The sequence below is a fragment of the Mus musculus genome, chromosome 6, assembly GCF_000001635.26.
Source record: "Mus musculus strain C57BL/6J chromosome 6, GRCm38.p6 C57BL/6J".
Taxonomy (NCBI): domain Eukaryota; kingdom Metazoa; phylum Chordata; class Mammalia; order Rodentia; family Muridae; genus Mus; species Mus musculus.
Genome location: NC_000072.6, coordinates 93,744,711 through 93,767,879, shown reverse-complemented (window position 1 = coordinate 93,767,879; position 23,169 = coordinate 93,744,711). Strand labels below are relative to the sequence as shown.

General features: G+C 40.3%; 1 protein-coding gene across 50 annotated transcripts in view; it reads left to right on the top strand.

The window, feature by feature from the left end:
- The window catches only part of Magi1 (membrane associated guanylate kinase, WW and PDZ domain containing 1), a 608,477-nt gene that overhangs the window by 516,050 nt on the left and 69,258 nt on the right, over positions 1–23,169 (top strand). For all 50 annotated transcript variants that reach the window (XR_377424.3, NR_104594.1, XM_030255185.1 and 47 more), the window contains 5 exons: positions 7,115–7,172; positions 10,116–10,225; positions 12,774–12,866; positions 20,506–20,688; positions 21,826–22,446. Coding sequence is in view for 48 of the 50 variants with exons in the window: in XM_030255185.1 (XP_030111045.1) it covers positions 7,115–7,172; positions 10,116–10,225; positions 12,774–12,866; positions 20,506–20,688; positions 21,826–22,446 (1,065 nt within the window). In the remaining 2 variants the exon portion in view is untranslated. The remainder of the gene's footprint in view (positions 1–7,114; positions 7,173–10,115; positions 10,226–12,773; positions 12,867–20,505; positions 20,689–21,825; positions 22,447–23,169) is intronic.

Here is a 23,169-nt window from a genome sequence, read left to right as displayed (position 1 = left end):
ACACACACACATACACAGAAATACCAACTGATTGCATTTCTCAACTTCAGAATGTTAGATTGTTCATAGTACAGAGGTTCAGGTCAGGGGCAGTTTCATGTACCCTCTGTGTACTTTCACCAAAGCACAGGTAATGACATGTACACTTCCTTCTGTGTTCCTGGTATCTAACATGTCCACGGGTACACAGTAGTGGTTATGTTAATATTTGCTAAATTAAGAAAATCAAGTACCTATTTCTACCATTTTATGTGAAGATAATCAGGTCAATTATTTTAAGTTTTAGGTTTTGGTAGGAGATCTGGCTCAATTAGTCATAGCACTATCCTTCCCTCTCACCTTTTCTCCTACCCCACAACTGTGCAGCAATTTGCATTTTAACCTTCCCTACTTCATTTTCACTTAAATGGCCATTTCTAGCTTTATAAGGGGAAACTGGTTCCCAGGCATTTGAAGTTCATCAGTCCTTAAGACTTGATATGACCAATAAAGGCCATGTTATATATTTACAAGTTAGACTCATCTTTTACTATAATTATAATGTCTCCTAAACTCAAGAGACATCTTAAAATTGCAAAGTGTTTTCTACAAAAGAAGGAAGGGAGGGAAGGAAGGAAAAGAGAGAAAGAGGGGGGAGGGAGGGAGGGAGGGAGGGAGGGAGGGAGGGAGGGAGGGAGGGAAGGGAGGAAGGAAGGAAGGAAGGAAGGAAAGAAGGAAGGAAGGAAGGAAGGAAGGAAGGAAGGAAGGAAGGAAGGAAGGAAGGAGATAGTTTCTTTGTTTCCAGACATAACCTGTGTGGCAAATGCCATAAAACCAGTGTCTCTGGATGTGCAGCCAAATCTGAACAGAATATGAACTTTGAGTAACCAGTTTGCATGTGTCTGTGTGCACATGCACACCTCCATCATACTCTGTCTGTGACTGTTGGTAACATGTAAGAACCCTCTGATTACAAAACTGTCAGTATTTGAAAATCCCCACAACATATCATAAGTAAAACACTACATACACAAAACAAACAAAAATGTATTGAAAACTCCAAGAGAAAAAACCCAAGTCATATATAAGTGAAAATCCTCAAAATAACATCCAGTTTCACAATGAAAACTTTTAAATCCAGAAGAGCCTGGAGCAATTCATTCCAAGTCCTAAAAGGCTATGATTGCCAACCTGTAATAACATACCCAGCAAAACTATCCACTATAATAACTGAACTGAAAGAAAAAATCTCTGATATAAACAAATCAAACCTAAAGAAAATATAGGAAACAGTGTTTTCAGTTGAACAAAGGAATGAGCATAGCAAAGACACTGTGTGACGACATAGGAAGCCATAGTTATTAAACCACAGAGTTCCACTGAGAACACAATGCCACCAAAAATCAGCAGTAGGACAATTGCAACTAACATACATTTCAATTGATGGCTTTAAATTGGTCTCAGTTCTCCAATCAAAAGACACAAGTTGAATGAATAGAGAGAGTAAGACACAAAAATCCATCTCTCTGTTCTATCCAAGGAACACATCTTACTTTAAAGGTGAATAGCATCTTAGAGTAAAAAGATGGACCAAAGTACTCTAATCAAATGGGACCAGGAACCAATCAGGTGTTGCTGTTCTAATATTTGCCTCTATGGACTACAGACTTGAAAGTAAAACTAATCAAAGGAAATAGAGACACTTCATCCTAAACAAAGTAACAGTTATAAGAAGACATTACAATTCTAAACCAAACTTTTTTTTTTAAAGATTTTTTTTTAAGATTTATTTTTTTATTTCATGTATGTGAGTACACTGTCGTTATCTTCAGACACACCAGAAGAGGGCATTGGATCACCCATTACAGATGGTTGTGAGCCACCACGTGGTTTCTGGGAATAGAATTCATGACCTCTGAAAGAGCAGTCAGTGCTTTTAACCGCTGACCCATCTCCCCAGCCTTGTACCAAACTGTTGTACCAAATTTCATTTTAAAAATGTACTACTTGATTTAAAGACACAGATTAATATCCATCTCTCAATACTAGGTGATTTCAATATCCCAGTTTCTGCACCAGACGGACAGACAGACATATATACATATATACACACACAAACAACATACACATCAGAATTTGCTGAGAGTACACACCAAATGGACTTCACGGTTTTCTACAGAGTTACTCCTTTCAAACGCCAAGGAATATACATTTTATTCAGTAACACACAGAAGATTTTCTAAAATATACCACATCCTGAGACACTAAACAAATCTTTACAAACCAAAAAGATTCAATCAGTCCATGCATTCTATGTGATCACAAGGCAATGGCAATAAAATTTTAAAGTGGACAGCAATCTCTAGTAAGTACACATACCCATGGAGATTTAACAGTTCATTTCTGAAGCATGATTGTGTCAAAGAAGAAATCGTGAAAAAACTTTTTCCTTCCACTGAGAGAATATGAAAACACAACAGAACTTCTGGGACACATTGAAAGCAGTTATTAGTGGCAAAAGGTTTAGCTCCCAGTGCCTACATTAAAGAAATGAAGAAGAGCACAAATCAATGGCTTAGTCAAGCCACTCAAAAATTTTGAAAAAACAAAAGGAATCCAAATCCAAACCCAGTCAACAGCAAAAACAATAATAAAAGCAAATATTAATGAAATAGAAACAATGTGAAGAATCAATAAATCTAAGAGCTGGTTCTTTGAGAAGATAAAACAATGGTGACTGACAATTGGTGAAAAGAAAAGAGAGAGGAGCCAAGTTAACAGATACAGAAGCAAGCAGGAGAAACATTACAATAGACATCAAAGAAACTCACAGTATCATACGGGAACACTTTAAAAACCTGTACTCCATTAAGCTCAAAACCTAAAAAAAATGGATGAATTTCTAGATTCCTCCAAATCATCAGATGAGCAACCTGACGAGAACTATAAGTATGAGGAGCTTGAGATAGTACTACAAAGACAGGGCCAGGTGGATTCACAGAATTCTACCACCCATTCAGAGAAGATCTACACCCAATCCTTCATCCTCCTTATTCTACTGAGAGAGAAAGAGAGAAAGAGAGGCAGAGACAGAGACAGAGAGATTCCAGACTCTGAGGAAGCCAGTATTGCTCTAATACTAAAATCAGGTAGAAAACAACAAAAAATATTTCTCAACATAGATATGTTCAATAAACTACTTGCAAACAGAATAAAGACATCCATCAAAAACTTTATATATCATTACTAAGTTTGTCCTATCCCTAAAATGCAGGGAGGATAAACACAAGTCAAAAAATATGATAAACCACAAAAATCACATGATCATATTAATGGATGCAGAGAAAGCCTTTGACAAGATTCAACATCCTTCATGCTAAAAATTTTAGAGAATGGTAGATGAGAGGGAACTTACCTCAAATAATAAAAGCTATTTATGAAAATCCCTCCATCAGCATCATTCTAAACTGAGAAGAGCTTGAAACAGTTCCACTGTGCTCCGGAGTGAAACAGATGTGTCCACTAAGAAAGGAAAAGCTGGAGCCATAAGAAAAGAAAAGAGAGTTAAAGGGATGCAGGTGGGTAAAGAAGTCAAAGTACTCCTGTGTGCAGATGGCCTAACACCATGCTTTAGAGAGTCCCGAAATTCTGCCAGAAAAGTTCTAGAAATGATGAACAAATGGAGCAGTGTGGCAAGATATGGAATTGATTTGCACAAATCAATCCATCACCAACACATGTGCAGAGTGTGAAATCATTAGCACACCCCCATTCACAATAACTTCAAAGAACACAAACTATCTCGGGATAAACCTGATCATGAAAGAGAAGGACCTCAACAATGAAAACTTTAAACCTCTAAAGAAAGACACTACAAAAATGGATGGATAGATAGATAGTCCATGGATTGATAGATTTAATATTGTGAAAATATTTTACCAAAGCTGTTTACAGGTTCAATACAATCAAAATGAAAATCCTCATCTTACTATTCACAGAAATAGAAACAAAAATCTTAACATTCATATGGTAACACAACAGACCTCAGATAGCTGAAACGATCCTGAATGAGAACAGTGCTAGTTTGTTTACCACACCAAGTCTTAAGATATACTCCAGTATCATGGTAATAAAAGGAATATGGTGCTAGCATAAAACCAGACTTGTAGACCAAATGAACAAAATTGAAGACCCAGGCAAGAGTACACAAAACTTCAGCAACTTAGTAATTGACAGAGATGCCTAAAACATTAGCTGGAAAAAAAACATTTTCAGCAAATGCTACTGGGAAAAGAAGATGTGGGTGCGCAGAAGAATGAAAATAGACTTGTGCCTATTGCCCTGCAGAGAAACTAACTCAAAGTGGATCAATACCTAAACATGAAACCAGAAATACTGATACTGCTAGATAATTTTTGCTAGATACATATCTGAGAGACACTTAATATGATATAGCTGTAAGACATAAATTTTCTGAATAAGACTCCAGTCGCCCAAGAAAAAGCCAACAATTGACAAGTGGGAGCTCCTAAAACTAAAATGCTTTGCACAGCAAAAGAAACAATCGGCCGGGTGAAGAGGAAAGCCACAGTATGGGAGAGAATTTTTCCTAGATACGTATCAGAGAGACAATTAATATCCAGATTATATAAAGAACTAAAAAAACCAAATGCCCCATTCAAAAATAAGGCCTATGACTGAACAGACAATTCTCAAAAGAAGGGGGGGGGGAAGAGGCTAAGAAATAATCTTTAAAATGTTCATTATTCCTAGCAACTGGAAATGCAAATTGATACAACTTTGAGATGTCATCTTACCCCTATCAGAATGTCAACGGTTCACCAAACAACTAACAAGAAATGCTGGAGGGATTAAGGGGAAAAGAGAACCCACATTTGCTGTTTGTGGGACTGCAAACTGGTGCAGCCATTATGGAAGTCAGTGTGGAGAATTCCCCCCCCCCAAAAAAAAAGCTAAAAATAAATCTACCATATGACCCACCTGTACCATTCTTTGCTGGACAAAGGACACATGACATCTTACTCTACACATACCGGCTCAGCCATGTTCATTGCTATTCCAACCATAATAAGTAGGCATTGGAAAGCACCTAAATGCCCTGTGAATGAATAATAAAAATGTGGTATAGACACACTAGGAAATCCAGATTCAGCTGTAAAGAAAATCCCCATCATGAACTCTGCAGGTAAATGGGTAAAACTAGTAAGGACCACATAGTGTGAGATACCCTAGACCCAGAAAATCAAATGTCATGTGTGCTCTCTCATTAGAGCTTCTAGCTCCACATCCTCATCCCTCCTCAAGGATGACTGTTGCAAAAGATGGAGACCTTTATAGAAAATCACAACCAATCAAAATGGTCATTGTTGGCCATAGTCCCAGTGGATACATCTATACATCAAATCCTGCACCTATAACTCAGGGAACATTATGGAAGAGGAACAGAAAGAGCCTGAAGGTTAAGAATCCTGTGAGACTGTCTTGGCTGTAAGACTGTCTCCCCTAGGAATGTGAGAAGTCTCACTAATATGTGCCACCTAAACATGAGCTGAACAAGGAAAACAGACATGCCAACATGGATGGGACGTGGGGCCCATGAGGCCTCAGCTCTATACAAAGTACTTAGGCAACTAAGGAATGCTTGCTTTCAGTGGGAGAGATAATCTTCAAGGAAGAACACACCAATTGGTTACTCGGTGCCAAATGGTCAGCGCTGTAAACATGCATACAAATAACAGTGTACAGACTGAGCAGGTTATATTTAGGAACATGCATGAATATACGTATGCATATGTGCATGTAACAACAGTTTTAGAAAGAGGCTGTGAATTTGAAAGAGCAAAGAGGGGTACATGGGATGGTTTAGAGTGAAACAAGGGATGGGGGAATGATGTGGTTGTACTATCATCTCAAGTAGTAACTACATGATTCTTGGAATTGAAAAATTAAACTGGTTCAAAGTAAGCAGTATCTCTAGTATTTGTGGTGTTTGGCTCACACTCTGTGACTAGTGATTTCTAGGAATAATGATTCCCGGTGAAGGGATAGCATTACCCAGTCTTACCTTACCTTCACAGATCCTGAGAGCTTTAAAAATCAAGTTGAGTAATTGCTGCCCTGCCTGAAAGAGCTGCTTGATGACACACATGCAGTCTAGGTTCTTCCTTCTCTAAGAAAAACACTTCAGTACAACAGGACTTTCAGTAATAGATTCATCTAACGGAACTTGGGAACCTAGTTAAGAGTTCCTGACTTTGGTTTGAGACCTCGGGAGACAGAGTTCACTATCTGCCTGGTGCCATTCCACCCTCACATTTAAAAGATACACATAGAGAGGTATGTGGGTGCAGGCTGGCAGTCCCAGGGCTCCAGCAGTGAAGACCAGAACATGTGTGAGACCAGCCTCACCTACCTAATGAAGCCTGGTCTGTATTCCACCCACTAGGGGGATGTACAAAAGAATATTTGCACATGACAGTGAACTATCTTGCATTATCTTTCAAAGATAAAGTTCTGGAAAGACAAACTGACACAAGTCCAAGAGTGAAGTAACGGTGTATGTGTGTGTGTGTGTGTGTGTGTGTGTATACTTTGAACACCCAGCTCAGCCTGCCATTTTAATTCACTCAGTAATGTCTTCATTAGGAACAGTGAATCTTATCTGGATAAGATGCAAGCTTAATTTTCTTTCAAGGAAAGCAAAATAAAACCACTGACTTGAAAATGAAACGAAAGTAATTTTTATGTGTTCTTACATATGTGGCAAAGTAGTCTGGAAACAGAATGAGAAAACTATAAACACTTAAGGGAAGAACTAGGTGTTAAAGAAAGTTTTAAGTATTTCTATTAAAATCTAATTCAATACTTGGCTGATGATGAAGGCAGCTAGGACTGCATTTTATTGTTTTATTTTCTTAAGTAAAATACCAATAGATAGAGAGACATTTTCCATGTATAAAAGAACAAAGAAAAAGCAGTCAGTGCTTCTTTGCGTTAGAATACACAGTTTTAATTGTGTTCAAGATATTTGAGTGCGTCACCCTCCGCTGACTGACTCAGTGTCTGAGCTCCTGAATCAGCTCTCGTCCTGTGCTAATGGTCTTTTGTTTTTCAGAGTTGCCTGCTGGCTGGGAAAAGATTGAAGACCCTGTCTACGGTGTCTACTATGTAGAGTAAGTGTCCGTGGATATTCCACATATAGATTTTGCACTCCTGGGCCATTGTGTATATTATACGAAACACATCTTAGCATTGTTACAAGGTTCAGCATGATATTATTAATTTTATAATGGAAAGAGGAAGAGTTTAGTGAGTAAGCAAATATTCACCAAACCTGGAGAAATTCAGAAAGGAAGTCGGTATACATGGCTTTTGTTAACTTCCGAATCCCCAAGACCCAGTGTGCACCACAGGTTCTCAGCGAGTGGTAGTGAAGAGCTGGCTGCAGGAGAGCCGATTAAAAACTACAGAAAGCTTGTGCTTTTTCAGAGCAGCCTGACTGCTCTTATTTTGATGCCTAGGTCTGAACTTCATAGCAATTATTTATTCACTCTGCCATTCTAAAAGGGTTAGACAAATCTTAATAATTTATGAAACTTTGCCAAGAGTAAGAAGGAAGTGGAAAACTGGGATAAGATGCAGGGCCTGTTATCTGTCCCTCCTGGCCTCTCCCAGGATTCTCAGCCTGTAGTGTGATCTCTTTACTATAGACTTCATTCTAGCATTGGACATGTACTTTGTCATGTTACTAAAATCATTGATTAGCAGGATGCTAAAAAAAAATTTTAACAATAACCAAGAGGTAGAATACTGCAAACATCAATATCAACATATATCGCAGCTTTTCCTCTAAGGAAAGAGAGAAAACTGTAACAGTTCCTTTGAACAAGACAAGCACCATGTGAATTTTGTGTCATTATTGTCCTTCATGCCACAGTGAAGATAAAAGGCCTCCTTTCTCTTTCTCATGTTGCTGGCAATAAAAAGTCACTTGTATAATGCCCCAATAATAGGAACATATTATGTAAAAATGCCAGGCTGCAATAAGATGCCAGCGTCTTACTGTAAAGCAGTTGCAGGAGTTCAGTATAGCAAGTGCCCTTGACCAGTACAAGGCCTGATTCCCCTCTACAGAACAGGGAGAAACTTCAACATCAGATACAAGCAAAGTCATTTTTATTGACCTTCATAAAGTACACGTCCTTTGTGAGCTCTGAAGATCTTTTATATTGACAAACAGAGAGGCTGCTGCCAGGCAAGGCCGGGCTTGCATTGGTACTTAGCTAGCTTGTGCATTTAGTAAGAAAGGATGCAGCTGGGTACCACTATGAACCAAGAAGAAACCAGGTCCCGAAGTGGGAAGACAGAACTTACAAGGTTTGCTTCTCGGTCTTTTCATGGCAGATCCACAGGGCATGCTAGTGCTAGGCAATTTCTTACATGAGATTGTCTAAAGGAACAAAGAGGCAAATATCCTTTTAATAAGAATTAAAGATAATCTGTCCACCCTATTTGATAAACTATTCTTTAAAAGAAAAAGTCTCATTTTCAAAAGCAATACTTGATGTTTTAAATAGTAACGTAATAGGTATGCCCCCAAACTTCTAATGAACTGTTGTTTTGGCTAAAGGAGTACATACACGTGTACATACACACATATGTATATGTGAAACCATCTATATATACATGTATTTATACTTAGTATAAATACAAAATAAATAAGGCCATCACACAGAAACACTCATGTGGATGATGGGTGTATGTTGATGTGTGTGCGTTGTGGGGGTAAGTGCGTGTGCTTGCCCGGCCTTACTAGTGACAGAGTCATCTAAAATGTCTGGATCTTTGTCACTTTAAATACATTGCATTCACATAGTTTAACTACCTTAGAACTATCATTGCCTATAGGCTGTGAATTTGGTCTTTCCTCTTGGTCATTCATTGGGTTGCCATAATTGACAGATGTTAGTGGAGTCCTTTTGACTTCACCCTTAGGCTTCTCCATACCTTGCTATGTAAAGCCATTCAAGAGTTTTGCTATTGTAGACCACAGACAACATCCCAGCTCCAGTTGACTCTTAATTCTTAGTAATTCAGAGTGTACTTCTTGGTGAATTTAATGTACCCCCCCCCTCTCAGATGCTAGCTTTGAAATAGGGGTAGAGTCACTGGCTCAAGCCCTTGAATTCAAAAGCAAGCATAGCTGAGTGAGCATACTAGTTAATAATGCCACACAAAGAGAACTACACAGAGGCGTACTTCTCATCCCCACATGAAATACTATTGTGTCCACACTTACATGCTTCACATACTCAAGGTGAATTGTTGCTTGAAAAAAAAAATGGCATAGAAAACTTTAGAAAAAAATAAATAAAATTTAAGTTTCAAGTTGGGTGTCATTCAGGGCACGGTAAGGTCTCTTTCCTTGCTGCTCCATGGAGATTAGGCCACAAAGCACCCCTCATCCAGTGCAGCTAAGCTTTATGCACTGCCTGTCAATCAGTCACTTGGTGGCCAGCTCAGTTACAAGGTCAGCTGTCACAGTGTCATACACTGTCATACACTGTGTTCAAATGTCCCTTATTTAACTTCCTGATAGGCCCAGAGCACAAAGGTCACAGCGTGGGCAATTGGAACGTGCTGAAGAGGCAGGCAGAAGTTCCTTTAAGTGGCTAAGGAAATAAATCATATGTGGAAACTACTGAGGGCTACAGTGAATTGTTGCTGTTGATCTGTTGCTGTGCTTGTTTTATAAGTTAAACTGGGTCATAGGTGTGTACAGATGCAGAGGGAAAACCATATTCATATTGGATTGGACGCTATCCTGGGCTCCAGCATTCACTGGGGCTCTGGGAACAGGTTCCCTGTAAACAAGGGCTTTCCGCTGGTGAGTAAAGCTATTTGCCTCAGGACATTTGCTAGGGATTTCTAGTAAGATGCATTCCAACCACACCCTAGGTCTCACTGCACATACACAGCCATAATGGGAGCTGTGTTTATGTCTATCTGCATATCCACTCCAGACCCTCTGCTGTGCCTCAACTAATCGATTTGCCCGGCCTTTTCTTGCTAGAATGAGTATTTCCTCCCTGAGAACTGCTTTCCTTTCTTCCCAGCCACATCAACAGGAAGACGCAATATGAAAACCCAGTCCTAGAAGCCAAACGGAAGAAACAGCTTGAACAGCAGCAGCAACAGCAGCAGCCTCAGCCACCGCAGCCAGAAGGTTGGCTTCTTTGCTGGAGGCATTTCCCTGAGCTGGGAGTGTGGGGTAAAGCCTAGGCACTGTCACCCCCGTGTGGTCAGAGCTGGCCTTGATGATAGATTCTTTTCTCCTCTAGTCACCCCTCCCTCCAACAGCACACCCCAGCACACTGCAGAAGGGGGCGCCCCTGCATAGCGCTCAGACCTCTGCCTTGCTTTGGATGGAATTTAACTTGCGGAGCTGAGGGAATTTGGGCCCCTGCAGCATTTGCATGGTGATCCCTGTGTAACATTTAAGCAGAGTTTCTGGGCACTAGGCTCCTTTTTCACGTTAGAAACGCCGTACAGAAGGATCTGCATGCTTCTGGGAAGTCACAAATCATATTCTTTTATTTTTTTTTTATTTTATTTTGGTTTTTCAAGACAGGGTTCTCTGTGTAGCCCTGGCTGTCCTAGATCTCACTCTGTACACCAGGCTGGCCTCAAACTCAGAAATCCGCCTGCCTCTGCCTCCCAAGTACTGGGATTAAAGGCGTGTGCCACCACTGCCCCAAACAAATTCATATTCTTTAGAGAAATCAAAATAACCCAGGAAGAGGGGGGAACATTAAATCTTCCAGTGCTTGCCCCATCCCATTCTTAGGGGCTCACTGTGTAGAATTTTTCTGGTAAATAAAAATCACAAATACCAAAACCAAGAATAATTTTGTGAGTAAATATATTTCATTTGAGCAACTTTTTTTCACTTTTTATTTCTTAAACCTGCTTGAAGGTTTGAGTTGACTCATAGTTTTAATGGCTAAAAGATGTGCTACGTAATGAGTGTTTCTACTAATATGTAGCTATCCATTTATTAATATTTAAGGTTTTCCTAATTTTTCATTAAATCTTTCAGTGGTAGGCTTTATACCATCTAAGTATAATATCAATTATGTGAATATGAACTATAACACTTTTGTTCCCACGTTATATATAATACATATTATATGCTATATATTATTATATATTTAATTAATTTATATATTAAATATTTAACATAATTAATTTATATACTATATATTTTAAATGTGTATGGTGCTAGAAATTGTACTGAGGACCTCATCACACCAAGTATCTACCCAAGCAAGCACTGAGTCCTTGAACATAATCAAATATAGTCCTTAAACTATGGGAGTAGCCAAATGTTACTACTATAAATATATATAAACATCACAAATGTTTTAGCATTGATGTTACATAGTTCTTGTAATAACTACTCATCTTTATAGTGTAAAACAGATACAGATAATATATAAATATAGGCAATTCTGTGTGTCAATAAAACTTTATTCATGAACACCCATTTGAATCTCTAATTTTCGTGTATCAGAAAATACTCAATTTTAACCTTTTAAAAATGTGAAAGGCCAACATGGTTTACATAGTAAGTTCCAGGACAGCCAGAGCTACACAAAGAAACCCTGTCTCGAAAAATCCAAATAAATAAGTAGTAAGTGAATGAATGAATGAAAAGCATTTATGCCATGTACTTCTATAAGGCAGACATTGAGCCCAGTTTAGCTGGTAAACCATGCTTTACTCTCTACTACCCCTATGCACCAGCTGAAAAGTTCTCTGGCTTAATTCCCTTTTTAATTTAAGGATAACTTTTAAAAATATTTTTAAAGATATTTTTAAAGATAGTAGTCCCAGCAAATGTGGTTTGAGCTGTGGGCATATAGCTAAGGGAAGGTGACTGCTTTACATCTTAAAGATCACTCACTGCAAGATGTTACAGGCAGTAGCTTCCCTTTGAGTTTCAGAGACAACAGAAGTTAGTGCCGCAACAAAATAATGGCGTATATTTTCATCCAACTTACCAGGCAAGACAGGTAGGCTCTGCAGACCAGCGCACCCCTCACTGAGCCTTAAGAAGGTCCTTTCTCACATGGCTACCTTCAAGCAAATCCATACCTGAAAAAACAAAGGAAAAGAAAACCAAAATTTGGTTTTCACTTAAAACCTTTAAAGTCAGATTTTTACCAGTTGTGCCATATTTCTTTAATGAGAGAGAGAGAGAGAGAGAGAGAGAGAGAGAGAGAGAGAGAGAGAGAGAGAGATATTTCACTGACCTTACCACAAAGGGAGGGAGGGCTGCTGCTTTTGCTCACAGACTTAGTGAGGGTTTCCATTGTTGTGAAAGACAACATGAACAAGGCAACTCTTATAAAGGACAACATTTAATTGGATGGGGCTGGCTTACAGGTTCAGAGGTTCAGTCCATTATCATCATGACTGGAAACATGGCATCTTCCAGACAGATATGGTGCTAAAGAACTACATCTTGGCTTGAAGGCAATCAGAAAACTGGCATCCTCAGGAGGCTAGGAGGAAGCTCTCTTTGCCCACCTCCACAGCGACACACTTCCTCCAACAAGGCCACACCCCTTAATACTGCCACTCCCTGGGCCAAACATACTCAAACCACCACACCACCTACTTTTGATTCATTGGTCTGACTATTACTAAGAAGGTAAGTGGCTTGGCTGTTCAGAGACAAATCACGAAACTGCTTCTTCTCTTTCTTCTAGAGTGGACAGAGGATCATGCATCTGTTGTGCCTCCTGTTGCTCCTTCCCATCCCCCGAGCAATCCGGAGCCAGCCAGGGAAACTCCACTTCAGGGTAATGGGGGCTTTTGATTGCATCATAGTTTTAGCTCTGGGGTATCGCTGTTAATTTCTTCATTACACTGAGTGTGTGTGGGGGGGGGGGAGGGGGAAGCCCCTACATTTGTGCCACATATACATGTGGTGGTCAGAGTACAACTTGTCATAATTAGTTTTCTCTCTCACCATGTGGCCCCGGGACCAAATTCAGGTTGTCAGTCAGACTTAGCATGATACACCAAAGTCGCTTACTAGTTCTAAAGTCTCATTTTTAAAAAAAATGAAGACTTGTAACTCAAAGTCTCAACACTGTTGATACTTCTGACTAGATTATTCTTTATAAGGAAGAATGTCGTAAGCACTTACTTATGGGACAAGATAGGAGGATATATACCCAACCTCCCACTAGTAACCAATAATGATCAGAAAGGTGTCCAGACATTGTCAGATCCTCCTGAGGAGCAGAACCATCTCAGAGTTGGAATGAGTGATTTGGAGACCACAGTATTAAAATAAATAGATAGGTAGGTAGGTAGATAGATAGATAGATAGATAGATAGATAGATAGATAGATAGATAGATAGATAGATATTTTGAGATTTCAGGCAACACAGTTGCTGTTGAGTAATATTTCCTCCTAAGGGTAAATAAGTTTACCTTCAATGTCCTTCCCTGCTGCTGTTTTTGCATTGGTATATCCTATAACATTTAGATTGGTCTCACATTTGTAAGTATAGCCCTTAGAAAGGACTGTTCCTGACTTGGGTTCCTGAGCCTTGAATAGTCAGGCTTCATTAGTCTTCAGTGATAGAAGAGGGGCAGTGTGTTTCGGGGTTCCTCGTTTTCTTTCTTTTCCAGTAAGAAAACTAAAATTGAGCCTTCCATTGGATAGTATTATGGAATTACAGAACATTAGTGGTAAAGAACCTAGTGGGACATTGTATCCAGTAGTCGATGTCGTCATTACATCATTGTCAATACCTTTGAGCACACAAATGTATTTTCTTATGATAATGGCTTTCCTGAAGATAGACTGTTGTCCATAGTAACAGGCTAATTAACACCATTACTGTTGTGTTCTTAGTATTTCTTGGAATATGAAATTCCTTCTTTGGCTCATGTCCTCTTGCTTCACCACTGTCATAGTAAGAGAGTTGTTCCTGCCTCATTTAAATACCCTGGACCAACTACACTGTCTGCGGACCACCTTAGCGGGTTGCATAGCCTCTCACTTCTGTGTGGTTGCCTTTTCTTCCCCCTCTTTGCTGACCTCTTGATCCCTGTCACTGGCTCTTCACCACCCTGTGCTTGTCATTTATAGAACTAAGTGGTTGTGATTAGAGTTCATTGATGAGGTGTTTTTTAACAGTAATTTATTAAGCTTTAAATTCACAGAGGCATGAAACTAATGTTGTGTGTGTGTGTGTGTGTGTGTGTGTGTGTGTGTGTGTTTGTGTGTGTGTGTGCGTGTTATTTTGTTAATTTCCAGTCAGGTAGAATCTTTTGATATGTATGAAATTACAATAGTATTGAAACAGTGTGCCTATATGTACACACACACATATGTTCACTAGCTCATGTTCTTGAAAAGAATTGTCTTGGAGGTGAAATACACTAAAGATTGAAAGGTGCATGTCCTAGGCGTACCATGTACTTAAAGCACCAACTAAGACTACACTTCTCATTTGTCTGTATGCTTCATCTGGAGTCTCCCTCTTGTTTTTTGTTGTTGTTGTTGTTGTTGTTTTGTTTTTTTCTTGCCTTATTTTATAGCATGTTCTCACTATGTTGCTGTGGATGGATTTGGAACTAGTAGTATAGACTATGCTGGCCTCAAACTCACAAGAGATCCTCCTGTCTGCCTCCTTTGTGCTGATATTAAAGGCCAGCATCATGATGCCCCGGGCAAGTGCTCAGCCACTGAGCCACACTCCCAGCCTTTTGGCTGTTTTTTTCTTCTTCATGTTCATCATCATCCCTCAGACCTAATTAGAATCTTTGGAGTATAATTGATAACAAAGAAATACATTACATCTTATTGCATTCTCTAAGCTGTGTATATAATAAACTTTAACTTAGACGTTAGCTTCATTGTTTATGACTAAATTACACATCTTAGTTTTTTACACAGAATCTAGTTTTGGTAGTAGATCAAGAAGAAGCCATTTGCCAACTTGGCTTATTGGTTAATTTCTAAACTAAATTCTCCTCTGACTGTCCTTCCCAGCACCTGGTCATTTGTAGATGTATTCTTCAGCACACTCTCCAGCTTCCAGATTCGGGATGGGGAAGGCTTTCTGCAGCTTCCTCTCCCCACTGTACTCCATCTCCCACCTCTGTGATAACTGATATATTGAACCTTATTACATGCCAGAGTCTCCCTCTAAGCCTTTCACATGCATTATCCAATTTCATTACACCTGATAATTATTACGTTAAGTTGGTACCATTTCTGTCTGCCTTTAGACATGCAATACTCCAACAAAAAGAGGTCTAATGGCTGGTCACAATGTAGTAGAGCCTATATACCAATGCCCATTTGTCATTAGAAAAAGGTGAAGTTCTGGCTCATAGCTTTTTATCATTCTACATTTTATGGGACCCTTAATTGCATGAGCTAAGTTCTACTGTTAGTGCAGTGTCACTGGTTACATATTGTCACTTAGGTGTAAACTTACAACAACTGCAAAAATTAAAAATTGAATTTCTTTGGCCACTAGCCTCATTTTAAGACTTTGCTTTCTACTTATGTGGTATAGTGCCTGCAGTGTACTTTGGTGTAAATACACAATGTTACCAGTATTGCAGTAAGTGATGGTGGATAGCTGCCAGTCTAGAAAATTCAAGCACTAGAGCTAAGAGAGATTCTGGCCTGGCAGAAAATATTGAAGGGTAGTTCAAGGGCAGAGCTTTGAACCCAATCCAGAAGATCGTCATTCAGTGGGCATAGGGTGAGAACTAAAACAGATGCGTTTTAACAGCTATTCAGATGAGTTTACAGATAATCAACCAAGTCTTACAACTATCCCAGGAAGTGAGAGTCTGAATAGACGGCATAGACCACAGAGCTACCACCAAGATCAAATCCCGCTGTTTGTGGGAGAAAGTTCCCAACATACCTTAACTCATGACCCACCCATACCTAAACCTTAATAAAATTCTGTGCCTATTGTTAAAATTCAAATAAGCCATGTGGTGCATTTTCGTGTCTTCTAATTTTGCCTATGATAAAAGTAAAAGGTGCCTAACCTGGTCACTTCCTCTCGGCATTCTTCACATCCTGTTGAATCTGTTCACTCCTTCAACAGAAGAGTCAGAGCACCTCCTACATACTAGACAGTACTCAGATTCTAAGCCCTGAATCTGCAAATCGATCTTTGTGGAGCTTTCATTCTAGTGAGTTTAGTGCACACACAATTCTCCTTCAGCATAGGCACAGGAAAACATGAAAACCCAGACAGTCGGAGAGATATGTACTGTGTTAGAGTAGTCCATTCTAAGGACAAAAACAAAGCAGGAAACGGAGCTGGAAACATTGCGGAGGCTTTGTACATTTTAATAATGTCCTCTCAGTGTCTCAGTCAGTTGCTGTTGATGTCTCTGCATAACTAAAATGTGTTCACTTCAAGCTCTTTAAACTCCTGTCAGCCTCTTCAGTAAGGTCTAGGCCATTTGGCTTCCATAGCACAAAGGCCATTCTCCCTGTCCTTGATTTCTTACCTAATAATTGGCTTAGGAGCTATCTCCCAGAAGTCTTCACTGGAGGTGCCATCCTTTCCCCACACCTTGGCAGATGACTTTGCCTGGCAAGTCCTGCTACGTCTTGCCTCTATTTAGCCACAGTTACAGGACTGCCATTTGTTGAGTTTCCAATAATCCTTGGACTGCACTGGAGAGGAGGTTTGTGAGCGGACCTCTAACTCCAGCCAATTTGAAACAGCCTTCTTTGTAAGAGCCAGAGACTTTTAAAAATATGCAATTAAAATTTGTGTGTGTGCCCAGAGACCTTTTAAAGCCTTTTAGTTATAGCTAACCAAAAATAACTTTCCTAACTGGGTGCCAAGGCTGCTAAGTGCAGAGGTGCACGGTAACTTCTTTTTCTCTTTTTTAAAAAAAAATTGATAGATAGATAGATAGATAGATTCTCTTTTTTTAAAAAAAATTGATAGATAGATAGATAGATAGATAGATAGATAGATAGATACATACATACATACATACATAAGTACATACGTACATACACACATATATCCATACATGATAAAGAGATATAGATAGATAGGTAGATAAGATGAGGAGGTTGTAACAAGGGCAGGACATAGGAAATGAAATCAGGAAAGAGGCTGCATGGGATGACCCTAGAAATTCCCAGAAGTCTCTTGGATACAAAGAAGGACTTAAGGGAGCCCTGAATACAACTTTGTGGTTTAGTTCTAAACTGCTACTTCTATCTGTCTATATGTCTGTCTGTCTATCCATCCATCCATCCATTTATTTATTTGACATTGTCATGCTTGAGTACTATATTTACATAATTCCCATCCACTTCACTTTGTCCCTCTCCATTTTCTCCTGTGGCCCAACTTCCTCCCAAATCCATGACCTATTCTTCTTTCATTATTATTATTACATGTATGTACACACACACACACTTAGATACAACCTACTGAGTCCATTTAGTGTCACTAGGGTTGTGTATGTGTTTCAGACTGCCATCTTGGGATTGGATAGCCTATCAGGGAGCTTGTACCTGCAGAAAACCGGTTCTCTCTTTGCAGCCATTGAAGGCCTGTAGTTCTAGAGGTGGGCCTGGCATATTTTCCTCCATCCATGTCTCCATGTTTTGGCTGGTGTTGTCAGTGTGTAGCCCTTGCTTAGGCAACCATATAGTTGAAGTGCAACGTTCTGTCATATCTAGAAGACACTATCCAGCATCAGGGATCTTGGCCCTCTAGCTCTTCAGATCTTTCTGTCCCTCTTACATGATGAGCACTGACCCTTAGGTATAAATGTGTTGTAGATGGATCCCTAGGGACCAGTAGTCCCGAGGTCATTTATTCTCTGCATTTTGACCAGATAGTGTGATGATGTCCATCTGTGACTAAAAGAAGTATTCTTGATTAATGCAAAGAACTTTACTTACCTATGGACATAAGGATAAGTATTTAGGATATCATTAGAAACTATATTGGTTTAGGAATATAGCAGCAGTAGGTTCTTCTCCCAGGCCTATGATCTAATCAAGTTCTGTGACTAAAGTGTGTGCTATCTTCAGTAATAGAGACCTACCTTAAAATTCTGATAGGCAGTCAAGGTCAATGCCAGTAGACTATATGGTTTGGGGAGGGGGAGTCTTTTGTAATCTGATCAACATCTTGGAGAGTGAGTTCCTGTGCCTGGAACTGTAGTTTGTTATTCTGTGGCTCACATGAGGATGTCCCTGTGGATTATCTTCCTATGTGGTACAATTCTGTTTAAGCTATATGTATGTATATGTGTGTGTGTGTATATATATGTATATACACATATACCTAGATATTACATATGTGATTTTAAGTAAGCTTATAAAATATGGTTCTCTATGGCTTTTCTACCTTCCTTAGTGTTTTTTTTATCTTTATGACAGATCTGGAATTATAGCTCACCTAGCTAAGTGCTCATCCCATAAGCATGTGAGGCCCTGAGTGTGGTCCCGAGCGCCCGCATGAAAATGCTAGACATAGAGATATGCACTTCTCATGTCAGCCCTGGCAGGGCAGAGACAAGAGGATTCCCTGAAGCTCTGTAGCTAACCAGGCTAAAGTAATTGTTGAGCTCCAGGCCAATGAGACACCCTGTCTCAAAAGACATGGCAGGCTCACAGTCAGCTATTGGATGGATCACAGGGCTCCCAATGGAGGAGCTAGAGAAAGTACCCAAGGAGCTAAAGGGATCTGCAACCCTATAGGTGGAACAACATTATGAACTAACCAGTACCCCGGAGCTCTGGACTCTAGCTGCATATGTATCAAAAGATGCCCTAGTCGGCCATCACTGGAAAGAGAGGCCCATTGGACACACAAACTTTATATGCCCCAGTTCAGGGGAACGCCAGGGACAAAAAAATGGGAATGGGTGGGTAGGGAAGTGGGGGGGAGGGTATGGGGGACTTTTGGTATAGCATTGGAAATGTAATTGAGGAAAATACGTAATAAAAAATATTAAAAAATAAATAAATAAATAAAATTAAAAAAAAAAAAGACATGACAGCATTTCTGACGATGAAACCTGAGGTTGTCTTCTGGCCTCCACACTCATCTACACGTGTACACGTGCAGCCAATCCATATACAGGCATATACACAGACGTATATGCATGCTTGAAGACAGAGAAACCTTAGTAGGAGTGAGAATTGCCTAGCTAATTGATTTATCTTGAGTAAAATAGCTGAATTTGAAGCTGTGTGCATCTTGCTTGTTACTAGTTTCATTTGAGGGGTTTGCTTTGGCTAATGTGTTTGCTGTTTTTTATTTGCTTTTGTTCTTTTTTAATATTCTAAATCCAATTTCCTAAGGGATTTTTGTTTTGTTGTTTAAAAGAAATAAACCTTAGCAATGACTACATGTTAGCTATTTCTCAATATGTTAAAAGCTGCAGCTAAATAATACACATCAGATGACTTTGGAATTCCATTTAAAGTAATGACCTTGAATTTTCAAAATAGTGATACATTTTTGTCACCTTACACTTTGTGGCCATTATGTACTTCCTGGTATTATCCATGATTTTTTTTATTTTGAGCCTTCCATTTGGCTAAAAAGTAAAGTTTCTGCTAGTTAGCCCTATACATAAAAGCCATGTCTATGGTAGCACATTATAGTAAACACTCCAAAATAGAAAAGGAAACCATGGCACAAAGTGAAGACCATCTGCTTTCTTTAAGGAGGCTTTGGCAGCGCAGTAGCTGTGGAACCTCATCAGCTGAAATTCAGGGAGAATGTCACATGGCTGAGATTGGGGGTTTGGCTTTGTCTTGTTCTCTTTTCTTTTGGACCTGAATGATGGTGTGCCTGAGATAGACCTGTAGCTGAGAGAATTCCCAACATGCTAAAGCACTAGGTGGGCTTCCTGTACTGAACACCTGTAATCCTAGCTCTTGGGTGGTGGAGGCAGGAGGATTGAGAGTTCAGTCTTCTCTATATAAGAGATTGGAGGCTAGCCTGGGCTACATGAAACCCTATCTTGAAAGAATGATATTCTCTATGTATGTCAATATGACTATGATACTCACCTCCTAAACAGGATTATGCAGAAGCACCCTCATTCCTGCAATTAAGAGAAGAATCTTTAAAATGTGCGTGTGTGCATGCGTGTGTGTGGTGTATGTGCAGGTGACTATAGGGAAAAGAAGATCATGTCAGATTCCCTGGAGCTGGAGTTATAGCAGTTGTGTGAGTTACCTTACGTGGTGCTGGAAACCAAACTTGGTTCCCCCGCAAGAGCAACAAGTTTTCCTAACTACTGAGCCATCTCTTTGTCCCCCAGGAGTCCCATCTATGTCCAGAGGCCTCAATCCATGTACATGAACAGCGGTCTCCTTATTGTCTCATAGCATCCTTGGTTCAGGTTTACTCATGATGAATTCTTTACCTTTTTCTCTTTCTAATCTAAACCAGGCAAACCTTTTTTTACAAGAAACCCCTCTGAGCTGAAAGGCAAGTTCATTCACACGAAGCTACGGAAAAGCAGCCGAGGCTTTGGCTTCACGGTGGTTGGAGGAGACGAGCCTGATGAGTTCCTGCAGATCAAGAGCCTCGTCCTCGATGGTCCTGCCGCACTGGATGGCAAGATGGAGACAGGTGAGTCCACAGGGCCACAGCATGTTCCATGTGGTGAGGCCTCTGCCCGTGTCGGAGCAAGAGCAGACAGCACCATGATCCTTTATAAGTGTCCTTTAAACGCCTCGCACTGAGCCGGATCCCTCCCTCAGTGCAGATGAAAACCTTTGAAAGTCCTTTGACCTTAGGGACCTGTTAGGTGCTAATGCGTGCAGTAAAGTAGTAGTTTACTAAGAATGTCAATCCATTTGAGTACATGATTTCTAAACTTAAAACCCCAGTGTTTTCTCAGTGACTATTATATTGTCATTTACCAGAGGTGGCACTAGGTGCTACAAGAAAACTTTTATTAGCAGTTCAGACCTGCAGTCTGCTTTTGCCTTGCGCATTCCCCGTCCTCACCCTCTCTCCGCCTACTTGGTATCGATGTTACAGATGTGTTACAGTTGTGCTTCACCCTCACTAGGGTTCCGCATGGGTCTTAGCATTACAAAAGATAGGTCAGTAAGAGGGAAGCATACAAGGTCATTCGAGTTGAGTTTAAAACCAGGTACAGTGGCACTCAGATAGCTGTGGGAAAAAAAAAAAAAGACCACAAATCGGAGGCCAGCCTGGGCTACATAATGAGACCTTGACTCTGAAACTGCCTCCTTAAATAAAAAGAATGGGTTGTATGTGACACAGGGCCCTCGAAAGTGAACAGCAGCCCAGAGATGATGTTCATCACGTGGTAGAATGAACACAGAGCAGGGCACATGGGTGGGATATGAGTGGGGGAGTAGAGAAGCAGCTAGGAACTAAGACAAGCTAGGAACTTAAACAAGCCGGTGTGCATCTGCTTCTGCTGTGGGCTTCTTGATTTAAACTCACCTTAGATGAATTCATACGCTTTTCTCTTACTGACCTGTCATGTAATTTTCAAGGCCTCTCCTAAATGAGGGTGAAAGTAAAACTTTAGTTTTTCCATACCTGCAATATGATGTGAAATGAAACAGTGGGAGTGGGACAGGCACCAGAAAATGCACTGATTAAGAATCCTCCTGTGTGTGTCCAGTGAGAATCTTGGGTTGTTCGATCTGAACATTAGAAGAATGTTATTGTAGCAACATTTTTTTTTTGAAGCTATCTTTTGACCTCGAAACCTTTTCCTTTGTACAGGGGATGTAATTGTGAGTGTGAATGACACCTGTGTTTTGGGACACACACATGCTCAAGTTGTGAAAATCTTCCAGTCCATTCCCATTGGTGCCAGTGTGGACCTTGAACTCTGCAGAGGTTATCCATTGCCTTTTGACCCGGATGACCCTAATACAAGTTTAGTGACCTCGGTGGCCATTTTGGACAAAGAACCAATTATTGTAAATGGACAAGAGACCTACGATTCACCAGCGAGCCACAGTAGTAAAACAGGCAAAGTCAGCAGCATGAAGGATGCCAGGCCAAGCAGCCCTGCTGATGTGGCTTCCAACAGCTCTCATGGTTATCCCAACGACACAGTCTCCTTGGCTTCCTCCATAGCCACCCAGCCAGAGCTAATAACTGTTCACATAGTCAAAGGGCCAATGGGATTTGGCTTTACGATCGCAGACAGTCCCGGTGGGGGTGGCCAAAGAGTGAAACAGATTGTTGACAGTCCACGCTGCAGAGGCCTCAAAGAAGGGGATCTTATCGTGGAGGTGAATAAGAAGAACGTGCAGGCCCTGACGCACAATCAAGTCGTGGATATGCTGATTGAATGTCCCAAGGGAAGTGAGGTCACACTGTTGGTGCAGCGAGGAGGTATGTAGACTGACTTTGTTCTCTGCGTTCGAACTCTGAAGTGCGGTGTTGCTTAGCTTACTAGCCTTCAACTATTTGAGGTGTTGTTGGTTTTTTTAATTAGTTAAAGATTTATTTTTTCGAGACGCTAGCAATTGAACACAGGGCCTTCAGCATGCTAGGCTTAGTGCTGTGCTCCCAGGCTAAATGCCCAACCTAGGTCACTTTCACTTACATTCCTAAAAGACTTTCCAAATGTCTTTTGGTTGCTTTGAACACACTTCACAATAAAGTTTATATTTTGTGCACACAAGATTAGAATGATCTGTAAACCAAATCACTGTGCCTTTTAAAAAGAAGTAAGACTTTGTCTCTCAAAAGCAAGAATTCTCTTGTAAGGCTCCTGTCTCTCCCTAGCCTTCACACGTCCTCCTGCGTTCCCTTTCTCAGCTTCGGTTCTTCCTGGTCTGCTGCTTCCACTGGAGTTTAGCCATGGTGGCTTTGTCCTCTCCTGCCTCAGGACCTTTCCGTTCCCCTCCCCTCTGCCTGGAATGTCCTTTTCGCACAACAGTGCTTCTCTGGCCCAGTTTCTCAAGATTTCTCCCTAGGAATTTGTCTATCTCACTGTCTGAATTAACTACAGGTACATCCTAGGCCTAGCATCAAGAACACCTGACGCCGATTAGAACTCACATCATCTTAGTCTTGGCATTAAGCTTCCTTCTTCTTTCTTCCTTCCTCACA